General features: G+C 42.7%; 3 protein-coding genes across 10 annotated transcripts in view; 1 reads left to right on the top strand and 2 right to left on the bottom strand.

Annotated features, from left to right (window-relative positions):
• The window catches only part of ssh (Protein phosphatase Slingshot), a 35,776-nt gene extending 17,606 nt beyond the window's left edge, over positions 1-18,170 (bottom strand). For 2 of the 8 annotated variants that reach the window (XM_069043058.1, XM_069043067.1), the window contains exons 1-2: positions 12,660-12,833; positions 6,616-6,671 (exon numbers count right to left, since the gene is read on the bottom strand). In XM_069043058.1, coding sequence (XP_068899159.1) covers positions 6,616-6,671; positions 12,660-12,833 — 230 coding nt within the window. Of the gene's footprint in view, positions 1-6,615; positions 6,672-6,804; positions 7,341-12,659; positions 12,834-13,484; positions 13,869-15,539; positions 15,597-16,616; positions 16,758-17,309; positions 17,818-17,970 lie in introns of those variants that run through there. The other 6 variants (XM_069043062.1, XM_069043059.1, XM_069043061.1 and 3 more) reach the window with 6 other exon arrangements.
• Positions 18,171-18,912: 742 nt separating this feature from the next.
• Positions 18,913-19,861, top strand: Sbds (SBDS ribosome maturation factor). Its single transcript, XM_069043098.1, has 2 exons — positions 18,913-19,128; positions 19,181-19,861. Exons 1-2 carry the CDS (start codon positions 18,998-19,000, stop codon positions 19,806-19,808), a joined length of 759 nt encoding a protein of 252 aa, XP_068899199.1. The 5' UTR covers positions 18,913-18,997; the 3' UTR covers positions 19,809-19,861.
• On the bottom strand, positions 19,788-20,740 carry LOC138127202 (corrinoid adenosyltransferase MMAB-like). The gene is made up of 3 exons (XM_069043099.1): positions 20,605-20,740; positions 20,211-20,553; positions 19,788-20,162 (listed from the first exon to the last, which is right to left on the bottom strand). The coding sequence occupies exons 1-3, from the start codon at positions 20,664-20,666 to the stop codon at positions 19,932-19,934; spliced, it is 636 nt and encodes a 211-aa protein (XP_068899200.1). The 5' UTR covers positions 20,667-20,740; the 3' UTR covers positions 19,788-19,931.
• Positions 20,741-21,050: the final 310 nt, after the last annotated feature.

Genomic DNA, 21,050 nt, shown 5'->3' with positions numbered 1-21,050 from the left:
TCATATTCACACGCATTTTTTGCCGCACCGTAACTTGGAAAGTTACGACGATTACATGCAACTTTATTACTGATTGCGTCCAATGCTGCCGTCGATAATCATTTAAATACAGATTTAAAGACGATTTATACGTTTTCAATTAGTCATAATACCGAAGTTGATCCGCACGAATGACGAACGGTAATGGTGTTTTGCAGAGGAAAAAGTAAATGAACGGCGATAAAACAGAAGCGAGCGAAAAACGTTACGGAAATTAAACAAACAGGATTAGAACAAACAAAAAAAATTCAAACGATAACAAAACAAGGAGACAGTCTCAGCCCACTCTTATTTAACACAATAATACAAAATAGAATGAAGATTGTGTGCTATGCGGATGACGCCACACTCACGTCGGAAAGTGAAGACGACCCACAACGAATACTGCACACCTTCAAAATTCAAGCAGAAAAAGACAACACGAAGATCTCCACGAGAAGCTAAAATCAAAAGACCTGCTTCGATGCAAACTCGCAGTAGACAATACCACCATCGGACAAGTCACATCTTTTAATTATCTTGGCTCCGGCAGTTACATTGAAGATGTCAGACAAGAAGCTAATACAGCAGCGGTCATCTCGGGACATCTCAAACAAAAAATCTGGAAAAATAAACATCTCTGCATAAGAAGAATAAGATAAGATTCTATAAAACATGCATGGTGATGGCCAACGGTGCCGAAACAAGATCAGAAACATCAGTATCAAAGAGGTGGACTACGAAATAAAGACATTAAAATACTCCGGATAATAACAGGACACAACCTTCAAGATAGGCAAAGAAACACAGAAATTGGGAGCGGAATGTAAAGTCACCGATATGGTATGGTGGAGCAGCAGAGAGCGGAACGAGAATGACCGAAGATCGGCTATCCAAAATAGTCAGAAACCACAAACCACATTGCAGAAGACCTAGCGGAATATCACCAAAAAGATGGAACAACAACAATAAATCCAGTATTGAACAGGCAATATGCCAACAGAAAGAGCAAGAAGAAGAAGACAAGAAATCTTGGTTATTTGGAATCGTCTTGTCAAACTCAACCATTTCTAGTTGGAATTTGGGAGCATAGTGAAGAAATGTTTGTTCCTCCAAATCTCTCGACTCTTGAATGAATCATCTGACGGTCGTCGAAATCGTTCACCTCTCCCAATTAAGCGAGTTACTGTTACTTTTGACAAAATATTTGCACTGCACGGTGGTGCTGATGATTTGGACTGACACGAAAGGGTTGGATGGATCAAACAGAAACATAAAAAAATCACTTTATTTTTTTTTTTGAACGTTAATTTCCACGCAACGTCGAAGGTAGTAAATCTCCGCCTTTCGTTGCAGTCTTCCCATTCGTACAAACGTTCGCCATCATTACCACCGCCATCACAACTACCATTCGCACGACCAAAACGAAAAACCAACCACGTAATTTACGTAATTTACTCGCAACGAACACAACCGATGCACTTCTGACACGATTCTCACCGTTCACGACCGTGCCATGTCGAAATCGCTTTGTTTTACGTAATGACCGCCATGCCATTTGACGATGGGAGGAGAGAGAGCATTCTCGTTCGCAATTGTACGTTTCGTACCCTGGACGAAAAATTCGTGACGCAACCCGAACGAAAAACCTTGGAACGCTCCTCCGCCATCTCCGACAAAGGCGAAACATCTCCGGTGGAACGAACATCTGCACCGTGTCGGACGACGAGCCGGAGAGAGATTAATGGACGTGCCAAGGTTGCCAATTTGGACCAATAAAACGACGCGTCCGCCGATTCGGCGGAAAAGCGATTTCCACGCGCGTCGCCAACAAAATCGCCCAGATGGTTGCGGGAGGCGACGGATGCATTTGTGCAGCGAGCACGTACGTGCACTATTGTTGCACGATTAGTTCGCGCGACACGTCCTTGCTTGCGGACGGGAATAACACCGCACCAACGAACAAGGCTCGAATTTTCCAGAGGAAAACGCCACGGCGGGGTCACTCACACCGCACATGCACATGGCCCCCTTGCACCACTTAGCGCGCATTCTAAATAGCTCGGGCTGCATTATCTGCAAACTCGACGTTGCACCGCTGCTCGGACGACGACGGACGGTCGTGTTGCTCTTGTTCGCGGAACGTTAACGATTCTTTAAAGTTGCGGTCACTTGCGGACGAAAACACGCTCTTTGATTGGACCGCAACATTTTTGTCACGCGTATCCACCGGCGGCTACTGCCCGGTGCCGATAACGATCGAAAGGGAAGTCGACGACAAAAACGGTCCTCGATTGGCCGCAAGATACATACAGTAAAATATGGTACATACAAAAAAGTAGAAAGGTCCAAGTTTTAAAATAATCGATGAAACAATCAAAGACTTCACGTTCGTCTTCCAAGTCCTACAGTACAAGTTTCCAGCGTCCGATCAGACGATCTACTATTTAGCATCCCGTTTTGTTACCACCCTCATCCCCCTTGATTGCGACGCTTTTAACGAGCCACCCCCGGGGGGCAAATCCACCTCCACTCGACGGACACCACTTCGCCTAATTGCAATTGCTAATTAGCAGAAACCGATACAGATGATTCGTGCCCTGTCCACCCCTACACTTCTTCGGCTCGATACATCCACGCATCAACCTCCTTTGTTCTTGCCGCCCTGTCGGCGGCCTTCGCCGATTAATTAGGACATCCTGACGACTTCTGCGGCCACGCCGTCCTCGCCGGCACGTACGCCATCACCGTTCCCGTCGCGGACCGTGCATTATTCCGTCCACGTTTCGCATCCGATCGATCGCCTTCGGTGAATATCTGCTGCCCATTGATGGGCGTACCGCCGACTGCGGGACTTCGTCCGTTTTCCGATCTTCTCCGCCCCCAGATCGGTCTCGCCCGTCGAAACGGTCAACAATTCGCAGTTCCCTTTCTAAAATTCCTGGTCGGTGGCGGACGAGAAGAAAAGAAAAAAAAAAGGAGGGGCGCGCGCGCCGCCTCGACTCGGCTCGCTTGATTACGTTTTAATGGTCGCGTTTTTTGTCCGCCGCTCTGAATTATTACAATTGGAAAGTGGAATTGCTCCGAGAATTATCACTTTTCCTTTTTTTGCCCCCATCTCTCCGAGTGATTAGGAAAAACACCGCGTCTGCACGCTTATCGGACACGTCCGCTGAAACAATGCTTCTTGGAAAGCTGCGGCGGTGTGTCCGAGTGCGTTGCTCGGACCGCATGTTGGATTCGAATTGCGTAATCGCCATTCGCCGCACGCGAAAAAAGAACGGCTCCACCGCCGCCCCCCCGGCGATTATTTTTCGGTAACGCGATCCAGCGGTCGCGTCACGGGGACCGCTTGTCTCACGCGACCGACACCCGACTCCCTCCGGGGAAAATTGATATCCACCTCGAGGTCCCGGCCGTAGGATAAAAAAGAACGAAGGACGTCGGCGCGTGATAGGCCACTTGCTCTTCGCGATTACCGCGAAGGCCGAATTCGGTCCGTTTCGATTAAACCAGCAACCGTAGGCACATAATACGATCTTATATAATTTAGGATGTGGGCCAGATTCGTGTTACGGTTTCTTAATCGATTACTTCACTCGACACGATAGAGGGAGCACCGTGACAATTAATTTTGCCCGAAGAAAAAAAAAAACGATTTGTCATGAGGCAATTATCAGTATAACTTCGCGCGGAGCGTGTCGGCGGCGCGCTCGACAATTAAAACCCAGGAGATTTCGTAATGGCGGTGGTATCAACACCGACGCGGAGGAGGAAGATGGGCAAATGTGGAACGCTCCAAATTCGGTGATGGTTTTTCCTCAATTGTGCGATCCATTAGGAAAAGACCGTGAGAACGAGACTCAACACCACTGGTTGCTAAAATGGTAATGTTCATGAAAATCCTTCTCATTTCAAGAACACAGCGCGACAACTAAAACTCCCAACTATTTTTACGAAGAAAAAAGAAAAACAGTTTGTTTTAACATTACGTCATTGTATCAATTTCAGAAGGTAACTTCTGTTACATTTTTGCTAATGGTTACTAATGCATGATCCAATTTACGTAACTGTATGTAATTTATACTTAATAAATGTACACACTACTTCGTTTATTTCCTTCTAACATTGCCTAACGTGTTCTCGTTGCTTAACATTTCCAACTTATTTTTATGCGTGAAGAATTGAACTCGTCTACGAAATCTTCAGGATGGACTTGTTATTGTAAAGATGGAACTGAGTTCCGAGTGTTCAGGCTGTCCAAATCCAGAACCACAATGGAAAGAATTTTTCAGGGGTCCACTCGGGGACTACCACAGATCCCTCAATGGTGTTCCCATAATGTGACAATAACGAACCAAGCTCCAACAAAGAATTCAAAAACTGTTTACTAGTCTGCGAAATAAATCATGGAAGCCAATCAGGACAAAATTACAACAATGATGACACAAAAGAAAAGGTACATACATTGTGTCCCAAAGGACCGCCTTTCTTTGAAAGTGCGTCATCTAGAAGTGTTATGGAGTACTGAAAAATAGTTTAAAAACTTCAGTATCTACTTCTACGGTGACTACTGACATGCTTGAGCGCGTTCACGGCAACATCGTTAAAAGAGCCAACGCATGTTTAGACGCAAATGGACAAAATTTTGAACATTTATTATAATAAAATAACTTTTGTTGAAGTGTTTGATTGTTGTGTTACCTCTCAAGGTCATCAAAATGGTTGCCTAGGTATTCAATAATACAATCCTATTACGTATTTCTATGTACAGGTACATAATTCTCGGGTTAGAGCGTTGCCTTTTTTATATTTTAAAATTGCGTATATTTCCTAAATGGAGGGTCAGGATTTTAAAAAAATATTTTTGCAGCACTCTACCACATCCCTAAATGACGTACCTTCAAAGAAAGGTTGTACTTTTGGGACACCCTGTATAAATCCTAAAAGTTGCAAAATTAAAAAATCGTTAAGTAGGTACTGGTAGGTACTGCCTTAAAAAAAAACCGAAAGATACTGGTGAAGCAGGAATATTAGTTTAAAGAATATCAGAACGAATCGAAAATAGATGTTCGAATAATTTATTGGGGCAAACAAGTAAAGAATAGAAAAGCATAAAAAAACTGAACGAAAAATAAAAAACGGACAACAAAGATAAGGAACACGTTTCTATCGCTTCAACAACATCCAAGATAATTAAATACCTACTCATTGTTATTCTCACTTTCAAAGCTTCACTAGGTAATAATAACAACGAATTTTATCGCGGATTTTTTTGTTGCCAACTGGCATGACAACAAAATGTATCTTGAATAAAATGAAAATTACTACTTTTTTCGGCAAACTATACCATCCTCTCATTAGAGAATGTCAAAAACCATTTCACTGTCTAATATCAGACATATCAAAGATCATGTTGACATACTATGTTGGTTAAACAAGAAATATCCCTATAATTCTATATACATAGTAAACTGAAGACAATACCAGTTGGCACAACTGAAAGGAGACAACAGCTCAATTTTGTCAAATCCTGTACAAAAAAATATTGACATTTATTTCACTGCCTCGAAACGAAAGAAATTTGCATAACAAAAAAATTAAAATTGCCTGAATACTATGTACGGAGATTAAAAAATTTTACAAAGCTTTCCATTTTCCCCTAGACTGAAATTAAATTGCGGTGTTGGTGGGGCTGTGATATTGAACTCAATTGAATAAGCGCTGTCAAAGTGTGTTCAGTATCAAAAACCTCAAACCATCGGCACCCATTTTCAAATTAAAGCGTAAACGAACGTGGAAAAAAAATCAGTTTTGTTGTTCAGTCCCACAACATTCTCCACTGACAAGACTAAAAACCTGTAGATGACATTGGTCTGCGGCGATAAGCGCATATTTGTGCTACTGATATTGCTATCGGCAACTTCCACAAGCCGTGAATCATTTTCGCCACATTCGCTCAAAAATCTCGACTCAGTTTTCCGAAAACTCGAATCACCCCAGCCCTACTTCGTGGCGGTGTCGCATCACAAAAGAAAGGTCAAGGCCTGCCTTTTCGGGCCCAGAATCCCTCTTTTCCTCCGTTTTCATCGCGTCCTTCCCTCGCCCAAATCAATACCCACTACGCTCTTCATCCGACGATAAAGGATCCGTCTCGGTCCGGTGACGGCGCGATTTTCGCGCCGTACCCGCCGATTTGCACAATGCGAGTCGCGGCGCGCTTTGCGCAACTTGGAAAAAAATTAACGTTGCCGAACAACAACAGCAACAATTAACACAACCCCGAGGTGTTGAGAAACGACGATTATGCGGCGGCAAGGCCGGCGAGAGCAGCACGCTCTGACACGCATTCGACGCCGCCATCGCCAGTTTCATCATGTTACATTTATTTGTTACGTCGATTTCGGCAACTCGCTGTGCGAAAATCGCGACCCACTTCTTTTGTCCGCTCAAAATCCGGAACACGTGTCCATAACTGTAATGGAACGACATGCGCGATCGTTTCACAGGAAACCGCAACACCTTCCGGATTAGATTTTTTATCACGACCGAAAACAACAAAAAAAAAGTCAAAACACCAAAGAAGCTCGGACTCACCTTTTCGGGTTTCGGTTCGTGTCCATGTTGTCATCTTGCGGTCCTGTCGATCCGTCCTGCAACAAAAACCGTCGTTTACCAATCTGGAAGGAACGTCTTGTTTTGACGGGCGGACAAGTAAATCCACTTAATTTCCCCGGAGAGATAAACGTTGGAAATCCAGGCGCGTTCCAGTAAAAGTTTACATACCGAGCGTTACAACTTTTCATAAACAATTTCGTGCGGCACGTGCCGGTCGACGGTCCCGTCTGGTATAGGAAATCGAACGCGAGATGCAAATTTCAAGGATCCACGATAACGACCATTTCCCATTTGTGCTGACACCTCCACGTCAAATGATAACGACATTTTCCCATTGGAAACCGCTAAACCCCCCCGTCCCACCGCGAACATCTCTTTGTCGTCGTCGCAATTTTTCGACCTCCGCCTGTGCAAACGTGGCCTCCACACAACAGTTAAAATTATCGTTATTGTGCAAAGTTAGTGTGTTTGCGCCCCAAATAAATTCACATCTAACGGAGTGTACGCGCACCGCGCACACACTTCGCTGCAACAAGAGTTATGTTGTTTGTTTGTACACACAAGACGAGATTTAACGGGAATAAGGACGACCAACCGAACTGGGACACTCGAATTTGGCAAAAAATTTCGACACGAAACACAGTTACAAAAGTCGGCATAATCACTCCGGATTAATAAACATTATGTTTTATGTCATAACGTTTCCTTTTCCTCTAACCGGACGAAAAAACCACTACCGTTTTGTCGGAGTGTTACGAAATCGTTCCGCGAATTAAAATCAACTTTCTGATCAGGATTGACAGCAGTAATGACCCCTGAACGGTTATGGATGGAGCGCACAAAAGCTGCGATACCTGCAGGATGCGTAAAAAGCAGGCGATACCACAGCATATTCCTGACAACAGAATTCGAATATCAATAATTATACTGGCGCAACAACTTCGAATGTGCACAGTGCAACTGATAATGTCGATCAAACGGAAACAATCGCAATTGTGGAATATTTTCGTTGCATCGAGGCGATAACGAAAACAAAAATCGAAGGTAGTCGGAAAAATTCGAACTCCGGGTGATTCATGCCCGCCAATCCGTCTTGAACCGCTCCGAATGGATCGCACGGATGACGGAACACCGCTTTCATCATCGACCTGGTGAAAAATCACCAGAAATGGACCAACATCGGACGACAAAAAACCCCAACTCGACGTTTCGTTTCGATAACGCTGCTGGTTTTTAAAAAATCTGACATGCTTTCTCTCGCTGGTACCGGAGAATCCGTATCTCCTTATATGGGAAAAAGTTGCGCGCCGAGAGAACCGCGGACCTTATCTGATCCGATAAGGATAACGCACATCGTGGACGCACTTTGTGCGCCACAATCTCGGCCAAAGAAAAATCCGGCGACGTCAAACGCGTGCCAATACGCAAGAAAAATCACCTGGGGGTCAAGGTTTCCATCAGCGATTTTCCTTTCGGCGGTGTGACGCAAAAGGTGGGTCCTTTTGACGTGACGGGATCGTTTCATCGATCCGAGACGTCATCTGTCCCGATTTCTTTCGCGTGTCGTGGCGTTTCGAAACCCCGGGTACGGGGCAACATGCAACAACATGCACGACATGCAACCGCCGTCCCTTTTCGACGGGGCCGTTGCACGGCGAAGAGAAGAACCGTTCGCCACATGTGTAATTATTCGTAATCAGGCACATACGATTCCTACACTGGCAATGCTCATACATGCATAATTAAGTGCCATAATAACATGATTCATGAGCTTTAATTGGTTAACATAAAACCGGCAAAAACGGAGTTCACTCAACCGTTGATCACATGCATGCGGTTCTTCCTATAATGATCGTGCAGGCGAAACAAACAAGACCAAAAAGAAGTAAGTGACCAGCTGGCGGTTAGGTTATCGCGACCGAGTTCCGTCAGATAAAGGTTCGGGCGTTTCTTCGCCGAAGCGAATCGATTCCGCTTCTGATTTTGGTACGACTTCGCTGGTGTGGACAAAGAGTTTCGACCGAAAAGAGGTGGTTCGAGGAAATCTACTGGATGAGACACATCTCCACTAGATAACTATTATTCGATTCCGTAAACTACTTGGGACAAAATTCGAAAATTTCGGGTACTCAGGTACCAACCAAAGTATTCATTCGGCTTAGTACTAAACAAAAGAAATATGTACACAGAATGAATACTGTACTTATGTCATCGTTCCATAATATAAAAAAATGATTTCTTTAGGTAGCTGTGGTAAAACAAAGTACTACTGAAGAAGTAAGAAAAATTAAAAAGTAGCGCCTAATAATCTTCAGGTTCAGGTCAAATGAAAAATTGGACACACTTTTTGCCACAAAACACAAAAAGTACGGAACGTTTAAAAAAAACTATCAGATGTTTGAAAGCAGCAAAAGAAGACAATGGACAGTTGATTGCCCACCAGAATCAAAAACGCAATATACCCGGAATTCGAAGAAAACTATGATCAAGTAGTCTGGTGCTTGCTTCTTTGTTATCTCTAAAGTAAGACCTATCAAATAATAGATGTTAAATGTCATTTTCATGGAAAACATATATTTTTTTTATTTCTGTGTATTCCTAATTAAAGCTAAATCAACTGTAAAATTAAAGGAGTTTCTAAATGAAAAATTGTTTAATAGAGCGAAATATTCTTGCAAGATCTTGTCAATCATAAGAAACGGAGTAAAAATAGATTTGATCAGAACGGTGAAATCTTAGTTCTTTCAAGAATTTTAACAATTAGTTGTCACTTATTTGATTGAAAAACCAAAATACTAGTCGCTGTTAAATGAAGCAAAAAATATGCAAGAATTTCCAATTCAATAGAAATCAAGATAATTAATCAATTAAAAATGAATACAAATTATACAGATTAAGTCAATATCAAAACAAACAATTTTAAAAAAAGTTCTACTTTCTCGGTTGGATACAAATAAGGGAATTTTAGAGTGAAAATCGAAGCTAATTTCTTGTTTTTTGTTATTGATCAAAAGTAATTTTTTTTTACAACTTTTGTCGAAACGAGTAAAATAGTATATTATACACCAAGATGAAGAAGTTCATGATTATAGCCAGAGCGCCAAGGCGCGAGGGCTATAAGGGACTTCTTCACCGTGGTTTATATACTATTTTTTCCACTACTGGATACGTTAAAACCCTTTCGGATAATAGTTATTAATCAAATTATTTTGTCTGATGCGACGATCCGAGTTCTCATTTTTGAACGGTTGCTATGAAAATCGTCTACTTTAACCAATGAAGTCAACGAAAATCTTTCGTTGCTAAGTGACGGCTGTTCATTATTGACCTTGGTTAATAATGAAAATTATTATTAACCTAGGGAGAGAAATTCTACTTCTGGGGTCGGTTCGAGAGTCAATAATGACGCCTTCTGAGACTAGTAGTGAAAAAACACAGTTAATTTATCGATATTGGGATTGTCACGTTGACATACCGTGTCAAAGTAACAGCAAAGTAATGAATGCACAAGAAAATTAAAAGTACCCTTGAAAAACACAATACAAAATGTTCAAAGGAACAAAAGCGAATCATATGAATATTCACATTTGTTGTAGTCATTGATGCATCCACTTACAGTCGCAGCCATTGAAAAGTGAGACACTTTGACAAATGAGAAATTTTGGGTTTGTATATTTGTGCTAGAATTGACAGTCACCGACATTTATAAAATGTCACTAAAATAATTTGAATCAGTTGTGTAGAGAATAATTTATTGAATGTACAATGGAGAAACATAAATGACAATAAATGAAGAAATATTTTATTGTTGCACATTTAACATTAGGCATTTTAACACTTGGCACGTGCTTATGATTTGTCCTAGTTGACCTGTCGATGACACTGACAACAACGTCGTTAATAAAAAGTTAATTTACAAAGTAAAATTTTTAAAATTTCGATCGAATGTGTCAATTTTTAGTGTCGCACTTTTCAATGGCCGCAACTGTACAGTTAATTTCAAAATTATCGAGTACACTTCAGAAATCAAGAAGTCGATTTATTACAGATTTTTCCACGTGTAAAGATGCCTTTTTGAAATTTGAACGTCATATTTTTTATAGGTTAGGTAAGTTTGACAACATAAAATGTCGCTGAAATTTTAGAACACCATAATATTGTCTCTTTTATCCTCTGCACGGTGCTCTTCGCAATGTTTATAATACTGGGCTACCCCCCGGATCTTCTTCTAATTTGGAAAGAATGAGCACTTTCGCGTTTTCGGTTAGATTCGGAATTTGTTTGTCAAAATTGACCATTGATCATTGACAAAAAATATAAGTGCATTTCACACTGTAGAAAATTAGGTGTACTCTATAATTTTGAAATTAACTGTACATCAAATAGTATCATGTTACGACCAAAACGAAAAAACCAATTGCGGCTTGTATTTACGCGTCTTTGCACAGATTTCTTTTACGATTAAACCCATAGGGTCGTGCAACAATAGCATGTGTACCACACAAAAATGTTTCTCTTCCCTCGTATAACCATGACCCTCACCGCCCCAATGCATACAATACACCTCGTCATACAAAATATACTGTTGCAGTCAATAACAATACTTTAAACAAGAATTGAAGATATTACTTTTTCTACAAGAAAACAGTGTCACAAAAACTCGTCTCTTGAAACCTTGAAAGATTTTGATCGATTTCGCACTAAATTTCGAAGTGGCAGAAAAAGGGGAATCCGTTACGAGAGTTTTTAACAAATATGTGTCACACTTTTTGTGGTATCCGTTATAAAAATCATCTAATACTAACAGTTTCTCACCGGGTGATAATTACTTTGGTACATTTTGCGTCATCAACCGTTTCTAAATAACTAAATAGCTAAAAATGAACCAAAAAAGGTCTTGCGAATTGTAAAGCTTGTTTAAAAGAAAACAAAAAGTCAAAAGCCACGGCTGAAAAAAGAACAATTCCGGCAATATTTCAGCATTTTTGCGAGCGTACTCGGAAACATTCTTCGCAGACGGTGCCAAACAACACAAAAAAAAAATCCTTCGGCAATTTTCGATTCGCCAAAACCGAAAAAGACCTCTCGCGGTTCAACGACCAACCGCGCAACCTTCTGGACGTGCTCTCGAACATCCGCAGCTCGTTAACGGACAACTCAATCCCGCCGAAAATCGAGCAGAGGGACCCGGAGAAAACGACGAAAGAACCCGAGGCGTTCGAACATGGACAAACAAACCGCAAAATTTCACTTCGAAATCGGGCCCCTTTGTACGATTCCACAATGGCAGAAGTGGGACACCGAAACGGATGTGTCGTCTCGCGACTCCGCTTCTCGGGGACCCTTCGTCCGCGACGCGACGCGACGCCCACACCACGATCGCGTCTCGATTCCGGCGAGGTCGAGTCCGGAGGACGAAACACCCAACGCCGTCGCCATTGTGACCGAAAATTCGCACGGACGGTATGATCACGATCGAAAATAACAGTGTACGGTCGAGAGGAGAAAGCGGAGACGTGTTGCTCCGAACCCATGATTGCTTTATCGGCACCCTTGGTCGTCTCCGTACTGAATCGACGGGATCCAGCCCACCGACACAGTTTCGACGGGACAATAGCGGCGACACGGGTTGGGTTCGCTTTTCTAATTCCGAATTGGATTTTTTGTTCGCTTTTTTCGATCGAACTAGATTTCGAATCGCGATCGATCGCACCTCCCGTTCCGTCAGCTTCTCGCGAGCTCAAGACCAACCGCAAATCACCGATCGCATCGCAGACGCGGAGTTTCCAAATGCGATCATCCTTCCACTTCTGCGAGCAAAAGCGTGAATCATGACGTGTTCCGAGTAAATATTTTTTTGGGGCTCTTTAAGGAACCGCGCCATTTTCGGATCCAGCCGCAAATTGGTGTGGACCATCGACTCGATGTCTTGCAGAGAGAACAAACAACAAACTTTTTTTGACCTAGATGCTGCTAGCATGGAAAAAAACAACGCAGAAACTTGAAAACTGTTCATTAAATACCATTAGTCCCCGGATGAAGGAAGGTGGATTGTACATCCACATCCCATCATGGTCGACTGTCATTTTTTCAGATGGCAAAGCGTTCCATACTTCTGCAACATCTCTTGTGGAACCGATCGGGTCGTTAACAACACGGGGGGCGCTAGTACTACCACGGAACAGTTCGAGTTTCATCACTAGAGCGTTTGGATTTTGGAAGTTGCGTCGCGTCGTATTTGTCCAGGACAATGCCCCGATGCACAGGGTGATGTCCCGGTTTGAAGAAACGACATTCTCAATGAGATGTTTTATATTGGCCTGTCACCAGATCTGAAACCTATTGGAAATTTATGGTCTGAACGCAACACTAGCGAGTGAGACAATTTCGGCTCCGGTGGGAATCGCGTGGCACAACTTGAGGAAGACGAAGACAAATTTCAATTCGACGTTATTTATGCGGGAGGCTAGTGGGAAGAATGAGACACCTTTTGGGGAGAGTTCACAAAACAAGATACCATACCACTGGCAAAAAAAAAACATTTTGGAAGCTGTTATATCTTTCATTTCAAGAGAACCATATCCAATATTGTTGTTATTGTTTATGCATAATTTATTGAAGCAATGAATAAACCTCGATGTCAGCGATTTGGTGTTTTTGAATTTTGTGAATATTTATAGATTACAATGAGGCAATGCGAATTTTTGAATTTTCACTTTTAATTTTATATCTACGTATGTATGTACATATTCCTAAAAATGGAACAAAATCAGGAAGATTTAGTTTAAATTTTATACTTTTAAATTTGTATCTTATTTTACGAAATATAAAAATAATAATAGACCTACCTAGGCTCTACTTAATTCCAACTGGATAGTGCTGATAATAACTTTTACGTGAAATGTTGAAGAATCCATCGGAAATTTGATCCCAACGGTCACAACAAGCGAGTGTGAATTTTTTCAGAATTTCTGGGAATCTCAAAATAAAAATTTTGGAAAATATATTGTTTTATTTCAAAATACAGTATGTTTCATATCACTTTCAAAATGACAACAGACGCTGGTTCATAGCTCTCGCCAATAATTTTAAAAATCATTTCAACCATTTCGTGATAAGCTACGAACAGGTACGTCGAAAATAAATCAAATTTATGACATTACAAAATTACATTTTGATTTGTAAATCTGATACGGAATGACCCTGAAGTTACGCCACTGCACATAGAGACAAAGAAATTGTCGGTTTCACGAATTGTTTTTTTCACTACAAAACCTATTCCACAGCCACAACAAACACGTTAAAATAAAAAATAAAAACATAATAATTTCTATTTCAGATTTCTAATCTTATCAATTACAGTGTTGATAAAAGATATGACACATCTATATGGTTTAGTTTTTTCCTACCCATCAACTATGTATGTGATACAAACATTGTTTACAAATTCTGTTATCGAGCAAGTCAGTTAATAATTTTGGGGATAACTGCAACCTACTACTCCAGAACCTTGGCGAAATTTTTTTGTTTTTTGTCAAAGTTATCTCTCGAGGTATTTACGACAAAATAAAAAAATCACAAAATTTAGCACCTTTTCTGTTGGAAAATAAATATTTCAAAGTTAATCCTCGCCAGACCAGAAAATCGAATCTTCGACTGGTCGAGTTCAAAAACCAGCATCTTCGACAAAAACTAGAAATTTTTGAAATTCTCTCATTACCATATCAACGTCGTTTCGAACCTTGTCAAATCAGATTATCTAGCGACTATTAAATTCTCGAGGATGAACGCCAAAAAAATGGTGGTCCGGTCTTCACCCTCGAAGGACCACACCAAACAGAACGTCACCGCTGACGAAAACCGACCAACTTTCTCTCTCCCGACACGCACAAACAAAACTCCTTTGTCTCAACCCGTCGACCGTAATTTTCCTCCCAGTTTCGGAAATACCACCATTGCAGTTCACGCACAAAGTGCGTAGGTTTATTTACAAACAGTCTAATTACGATGCGGGATACGGCGAGATGTGGAAACGATTTGCATAAAAATGCGCCCGAGACGGTCGAACAAAGCAGAAAAAAAACTACAGCACCAACTGCGAACGGCATGTTTTATTTATCCGCGTGGCGATTTGCATTTTAATCGACTTTTAATTAAAACACGCACGGACGACGATCGCGAAAAATTGACTACACAGTAGTCACCCGTTCGATCGTTTCCGATCGGAGCCCGTTTTCGATTTTCGATCGCGATTCGAAAATGACCACTTACGTCCCGTTTCGACAATCATAATGCCATCATCATCAGTCGCCGCGAAATGGGTTAAAATGGCCGACCCGAACAATACGAACGCGCGGTCATTTCCGCATGACATCAATTTTTAATATGTGCAATTACGGACGCGGTTTTTGATCGACGTGCAACGGTCCGTCGCCGCCGCCTTCCACGCTTTGCCGACCGACAAAATCAAAATCGATTCCGATCTGTCAACTTTCCAGGATTCTGTCGCACTTTTCCCGAAGCAAATTAAGACGTTACGATTACGACAATTACACGGGTCGGTCAAGTGAACGTGTCATTATTATTATTACACAGTCGCCGCCGCCGCAACATTGCCACGATCCAAGTCGATCAAGAGAAAAATCGCGTTTCTCACAGTACGTAACGCACGGAAATAAATTCGACAAGTTCGACCGGTGGGGAAAACTGGCAACGTCACATCCAGATCATACACACAAAAAAAAAATCGCAACGATGAGAATTCCTGATTACCTCACGATACCACTGAAAGGTTAATTTGAGGTAATTCTAGTTGGAATTTTCAGTTCTGACATTACGCAACATTCCGTTGCAAATAGTTAAAAGGTAGATTGTAATTGCGAGGTTGTGGTGTTGCAACTCACCGTTAAAAAATCGCTTCCCCAACCGTTTTTCTCAGGTCCCATCGATAATGCATCCGATGCACAAGTGAATTTTTATTCGGGCGAGTCCTTTCAGCAAACACCCACCGGTGAAAACACTCTCGACTGCGCGATGAGTAATTACGAGAATATGGACGTCATGATTACTTCCTTATCATAAACTGAACTAGCAATTAAGGCAAACTCGAAATCGTCCAATCCGAACGCGAGAGATGAAAAGAGATTTTGCAAAACTTCACCCGGACGTCTACCAAACATCTCCGGACTGAACTGAAAATTCCTTGTGCCTCTCCTTTTATCCCAGATACCACCCCCGTGTTGTACTTTTCTTTGAACACTTAAGCCGCACTCAACCCCGCTCGCTTTCCAACAAATGCAAAGTGTATTTTACAATGCCAATTATGCGGAAGTACATACTCGAGAGTTCTGGGTACTCAGGACCCGCATTATACCTCCAGGACGGTGCGATAATTACAAAAGTAATTTAACTAGGTGCAGGTATACATAACAATTTTACCGAAGTGGAGTTCGCTTCTGCAAAAAGCTATACCATCTAGTACTTTCCGCTTCACACGGTTGGCAGCTTTGATCTTTCCCGCAGGGACATTCAAGCGATTTTTCCACGTTTCAGAGTCACCGCAATTGCATTTGCACGCTTTAATAGGGCATTGTCGCGTTTTGTGCAAAAAATACTTCCGATTTCACGTTTGCGCGACCTCATTTGACGTTTGACAGATTTTCCCCCAAAAGACAGTATGCTGCGCCCATTGCAAAGTTAGAGAGTTGTGTACCAAACCCAGGTACGCGTTGTGCAAAATGTAAAAAAGAACGTTCGAACAAAGCTGTAGCCCTGAAGTCTGATTCGATCGGCTCGAAGCAATTAGACTGAAATTTCACAAACCTGTATTTCAAGGTTCCGCTGAAAGATGGAAAATATCAAAATATTTACGCTGCTAATGACTCCGACAACCGTAAAAAATTAGATTTAGCCAGTTCTGAAAATACACAACTTGCGCGACGTTGCGGCTCGGAAGATGAGAAGAAGCGAACTTGATTTACCATTGAATCCGTCTTGATCCAGAGATGCACACAACGCACAACGATTCGGGGCACAAAACGTGGGAGTCGCCCTTTCAGTCGTAACGTACCGAATAAAATTTCGTTTTTGATCGGGGAATTAATCATTGACCCTTAAATAAACAAATGGAGATCGATAAAAAAATTTATCTGTTACACAACACTATCAAAATGGAGTAAATTGCGATGGCCTTGACCATAATATAACAAAATCCACCCTTGACAATTATGTATTCGTCTTATCTAGGTTTGGCCGATCGACGTTATCGCTCGATGGTCCACGATAAACAGGCCGATATGACTCTTTATCCTTTTACTCCGGTGACTCATCCGCTAATCCTGCACTTTTCGGCGTCTCATTATCAAATCTTGATAACTCGGAAGTCCCTGCGAAACGCACACATTCCTCGTACTAAATTTAGTCTCTTGGTCCTTTCGTCGACCCCACAATGGCCATGTTTCGTCCTTTTTGCGCGATTTTTCCGCCGCGTTCAGCCTCCGTTTCTGGGTTAACGTTAACCCCCGCTGCATCAATCACCCCGTTGGATCGATGAATCGCAACGGTGCGCCGAACCGGTCGAACGTCCATTGATTCCCGCGACAGGACGATGCATCCGACCGTTCGATCTCGGTCGCTTCCTCGTGCCGGAGGCGGCAAAAGTCCGCGATACTCACTTCGTTCTTGGGGAGCAGGCCCCGGAGGCGCACCCGCGGCGGCTTCCTGTTGCCCTCCCAGGACGTGGAGCCGTTGGAGGCGGCGCCGGAGTACAGGATGCTCTCCCATGGGGATGGCGGGTTGGGGGTCCTCGGGGGCGGCAGGATGTACAGCATGGTCGCGTCACCCGGACATCGTCGCGAACTCACTGGACTCGAGGGTGCGGGGAGGGTTAAATGTGTGGCGGTCGCAGCACGCACGCTCTCGCCGAGACTGCTTCGAGCAAACTGACAGAACAGCTGCGAGTCGAGGAGAGCTCCGATACGACAACCGCACGATACTAAAAACCCTGATACCGTTATTGTCCAAGTTGGGAATAAACAGGTCGGAAAAGGTGACAGCACTGGTTTTTAATGCCTTTTTAGGAAGGCGATTTCATTAATCATTACTCGCTAAAAAATCGATCGTTTTAACCGGATTTTTATTCTCTATTCTCCTGTTTATTTACTCTCCCTGTGCCTCGTTGTCCCACTGACGAGATTAGATAAGATCTTGATCAAACACGACCCATACGAGGGAATTTTAACTACTGGACTCGATGTCTGTTTATTTGTCGACTACAAACAGTTTGCACCATTCTAAATATAAACAATGACAAGGGTACGAAACATCGTGACTTACGAGACTCGTCGGTGAATTGTTGGTGCTGGGGCTGCGTTGCACCGTCACTAGGGCCATTCCTCCGCGTCACCCTTGCAATCCCACATCAGTCCTTTCGCAGATTCCGCACCTAATCAACAACGTCCCTTTCAAAAAAAACTTCGCTCAAATATTTTCACGAAAAAACGAAAGACAACAAACGTCACACACAGGGCCATGTTCAATACTTTCGTTTCGACCAATCGCGGCGCTCGTCGCGAAATCGGACCAATAGGCGACGGGCGCGGCCGTCAACAGCAAAGCCAGTAGATTCATATAAAGTATCGACACGGGTGACATTTAGTGACACTGACAGCACCAGTAGCGATGGGTCCGTCAACAGATGTCGCTACCTAAGCTATTTTTAAATTTTGCCTTTGATTTTCACGGAGTATTTTAATGTCTTTTTGTTGCAAAACGGAACGATGATTGAAAAAGACAGATTCACATATTAAAAAAATACATGTTGGAATCGCATTCCATCTCAGCACCTTTTTGTTAGATCTCCCTTCAAACTGATCAGGTGTAAAATGTTTCTAAAAATAGACGAAATTTATTAAACTATGTATGTACGAAATTTAAAGATATAAATGCTCTTGTGTGAAAATACTAACTTCGCAAAAGTCGAACTTTTCAGATAATTTTCGTCGTCCAATATTTAGAATCCAAGCCTTATATCGGCTTTTATCCGATATAGGCAAACGGTAAAAGCTTACTCCAGAAAAGCTTCGGCAATTAAGGGCACAACAAGACGGCATTATTGGTGAATAATTTTCAAATGAACTTTTTAAATTTCGAGCGTCAATGTGACAAATTCGCGATCGTAGCGCTCCGAGCGGAATTCTAATCGTTAGTGGTGCTGTCATCCGAAGCTGTCACCCGTGTCGGTACTTTATATGTATCTACTGGCTTTGGTCAACAGGCGCCGGTCACGCCCTCTACTGTCGCACGGTCTCAGTCGAGGTTTTTAAATGTCAAAACAAAATACGCCGAGTTAAGTTGAGAAAAAATGTCGAAGATATTCACGCCGACGAACCAGATCCGGCTGACGAACATCGCCGTCGTGCGGACCAAAAAGGTCGGAAAACGTTTCGAGATCGCCTGCTATCGCAACAAAGTCGTGTCATGGAGGAATCAAGTGTAAGTAGAGCGAACAAAAAATTGTTGCACAATTTGATTAAGCGATCTCCAGCGAGAAAGACATCGATGAGGTGCTCCAGTCTCATACGGTGTTCGCCAACGTTTCCAAGGGCCAAGTTGCGAAGAAAGAGGATCTCATCAAGGCGTTCGGCACAGACGATCAAACAGAAATCTGCAAGGAGATCCTGTCGAAGGGCGAGCTGCAAGTGTCAGATAAAGAGCGGCACAGTCAAAACGACCAGTTGTTCAAGGACATCGCGACTACCGTCGCGGAGAAATGTCTCAATCCAGAGCTGAAGCGGCCCTATCCTGTCACGATAATAGAGAAAGCGATGAAAGATGTGCACTATTCAGTGAAACCAAATCAGTCAGCCAAACAGCAAGCCCTTCAAGTAATCAAGCTTCTGAAAGAGCAGATTCCTCTGGAGAGGGCCAAGATGAGGCTCAAGGTCATTTCAAAGGGAAAAGTCGCCAAAAAGTTGAGAGAAAAAATCGTCAAATTCGAGAGTGTAGAGATGGAAAAGGAGGACAGGGAAGAAGATCAGTTGAGTCTGATTTTTGTAATTGACCCTGGTCACTTCAAAGAGATTGACTCGATGATACAGGCTGAAGTCAAAAATGGATCATATCTTGAGGTGTTGTCTTACAAAGAAATGGCGTCAGGTCTTGAATACATGTAATTGTTGTTGTTTCAATTTGTAAATTAAATTTATTAAAATCTTGTGTAAACTTTCCTAAGCGCTGTCATTTTGTATAACAATAACATAAAAAAAAAAAAACAGCAGCAACACCTAGCACTAGACTTATTGAGCTTGAACTTTCTCATCAGGTTTGGGTATGTATATTGACTCCGTTCTCTTATCGAGTTTGGCCGCGATGCGCGAGACTATAAACAAAAAATCAGACAGTCTGTTCAGGTAAATTAGAACTTCTTTGTGTAAGTGTCCATCTCTGACTAGCGGCACGACTATGCGCTCGGTGCGGCGGCAGACCGCTCGCGTCACGTGTAGAGACGCGCTTGCGATGCCTCCTCCCTGAAAGCAACGATTACATCACAGATTACACACTTTACGGTCCAGTACCGGAATTATGTATTGTTCAGGTGGTGGCAACACTTTGGAGTATTCGTGAATCCAGTCTTCTAACTCTTTTGTGTAGATGGTGGGTATGAGCTTCTTGGAGTCCGCGTTCGATCGAGAGATCGCCGTACTTAAATCTATAATGATCGTTTGGATGCGTTTCAGTTTGTCGGAGTATTCGTGTTCAGCTTCTTGCGCGTATTCCCGCGCCAACCCCAAGTGGCTCAACAGCTCCTCCGTCGCCCCTATCGCGTGAAAAGTTTGCGAATCTTTGGGCAAAACTTGCGAGGTCAAGGTTTTAGAAGTGCCCCCGTCGCCTTGCCGGTTGAAGTACAGAGAGGGCTTTCTTGAACACAGCAAAATCACAATTTGCGGTGCCAAGTGCGACGTTACTTACTTATCGCAGAAAGTCCGCAGCTGGTGGACCAGCCGCGGCTGAAACAGTCGCCGAAAAACCATCACAATTCTTAACGTGGGGGAGGACAACACAACACAACAAATTGAGGTTAGGGGAACGAATGACAGCCACGATGACAGCGGCCCCGGAATCGAAGCAGCCCTGGAAGTGTCAAAAGTCACGTCACCATTTTGGGAAATTTCCAATATTTAATTTTTGCAACGAGGAGACGAAAAGGCTTCAAGGAGGAATCAGTGTGAAATCGGGCGCGGACGGTGCACCCCAATTTTTACGTAATTTTGAATTATTCGTAATTTCGACGCGACATAACCTCAAATTTTGCCAAAGCATGATTAACATTCGTGGGCAATTTCCTTCATTAGTTTTTATAAAAAATGCGTTGAGTTATTGCACGAGTCGAGGCGACACGCCCCCCAAAGTGTTGT

This window comes from Tenebrio molitor, chromosome 3 (assembly GCF_963966145.1).
Source record: "Tenebrio molitor chromosome 3, icTenMoli1.1, whole genome shotgun sequence".
Taxonomy (NCBI): domain Eukaryota; kingdom Metazoa; phylum Arthropoda; class Insecta; order Coleoptera; family Tenebrionidae; genus Tenebrio; species Tenebrio molitor.
The sequence above is the reverse complement of the archived record's forward strand: the minus strand, read 5'-3'. Positions and strand labels throughout refer to the sequence as shown.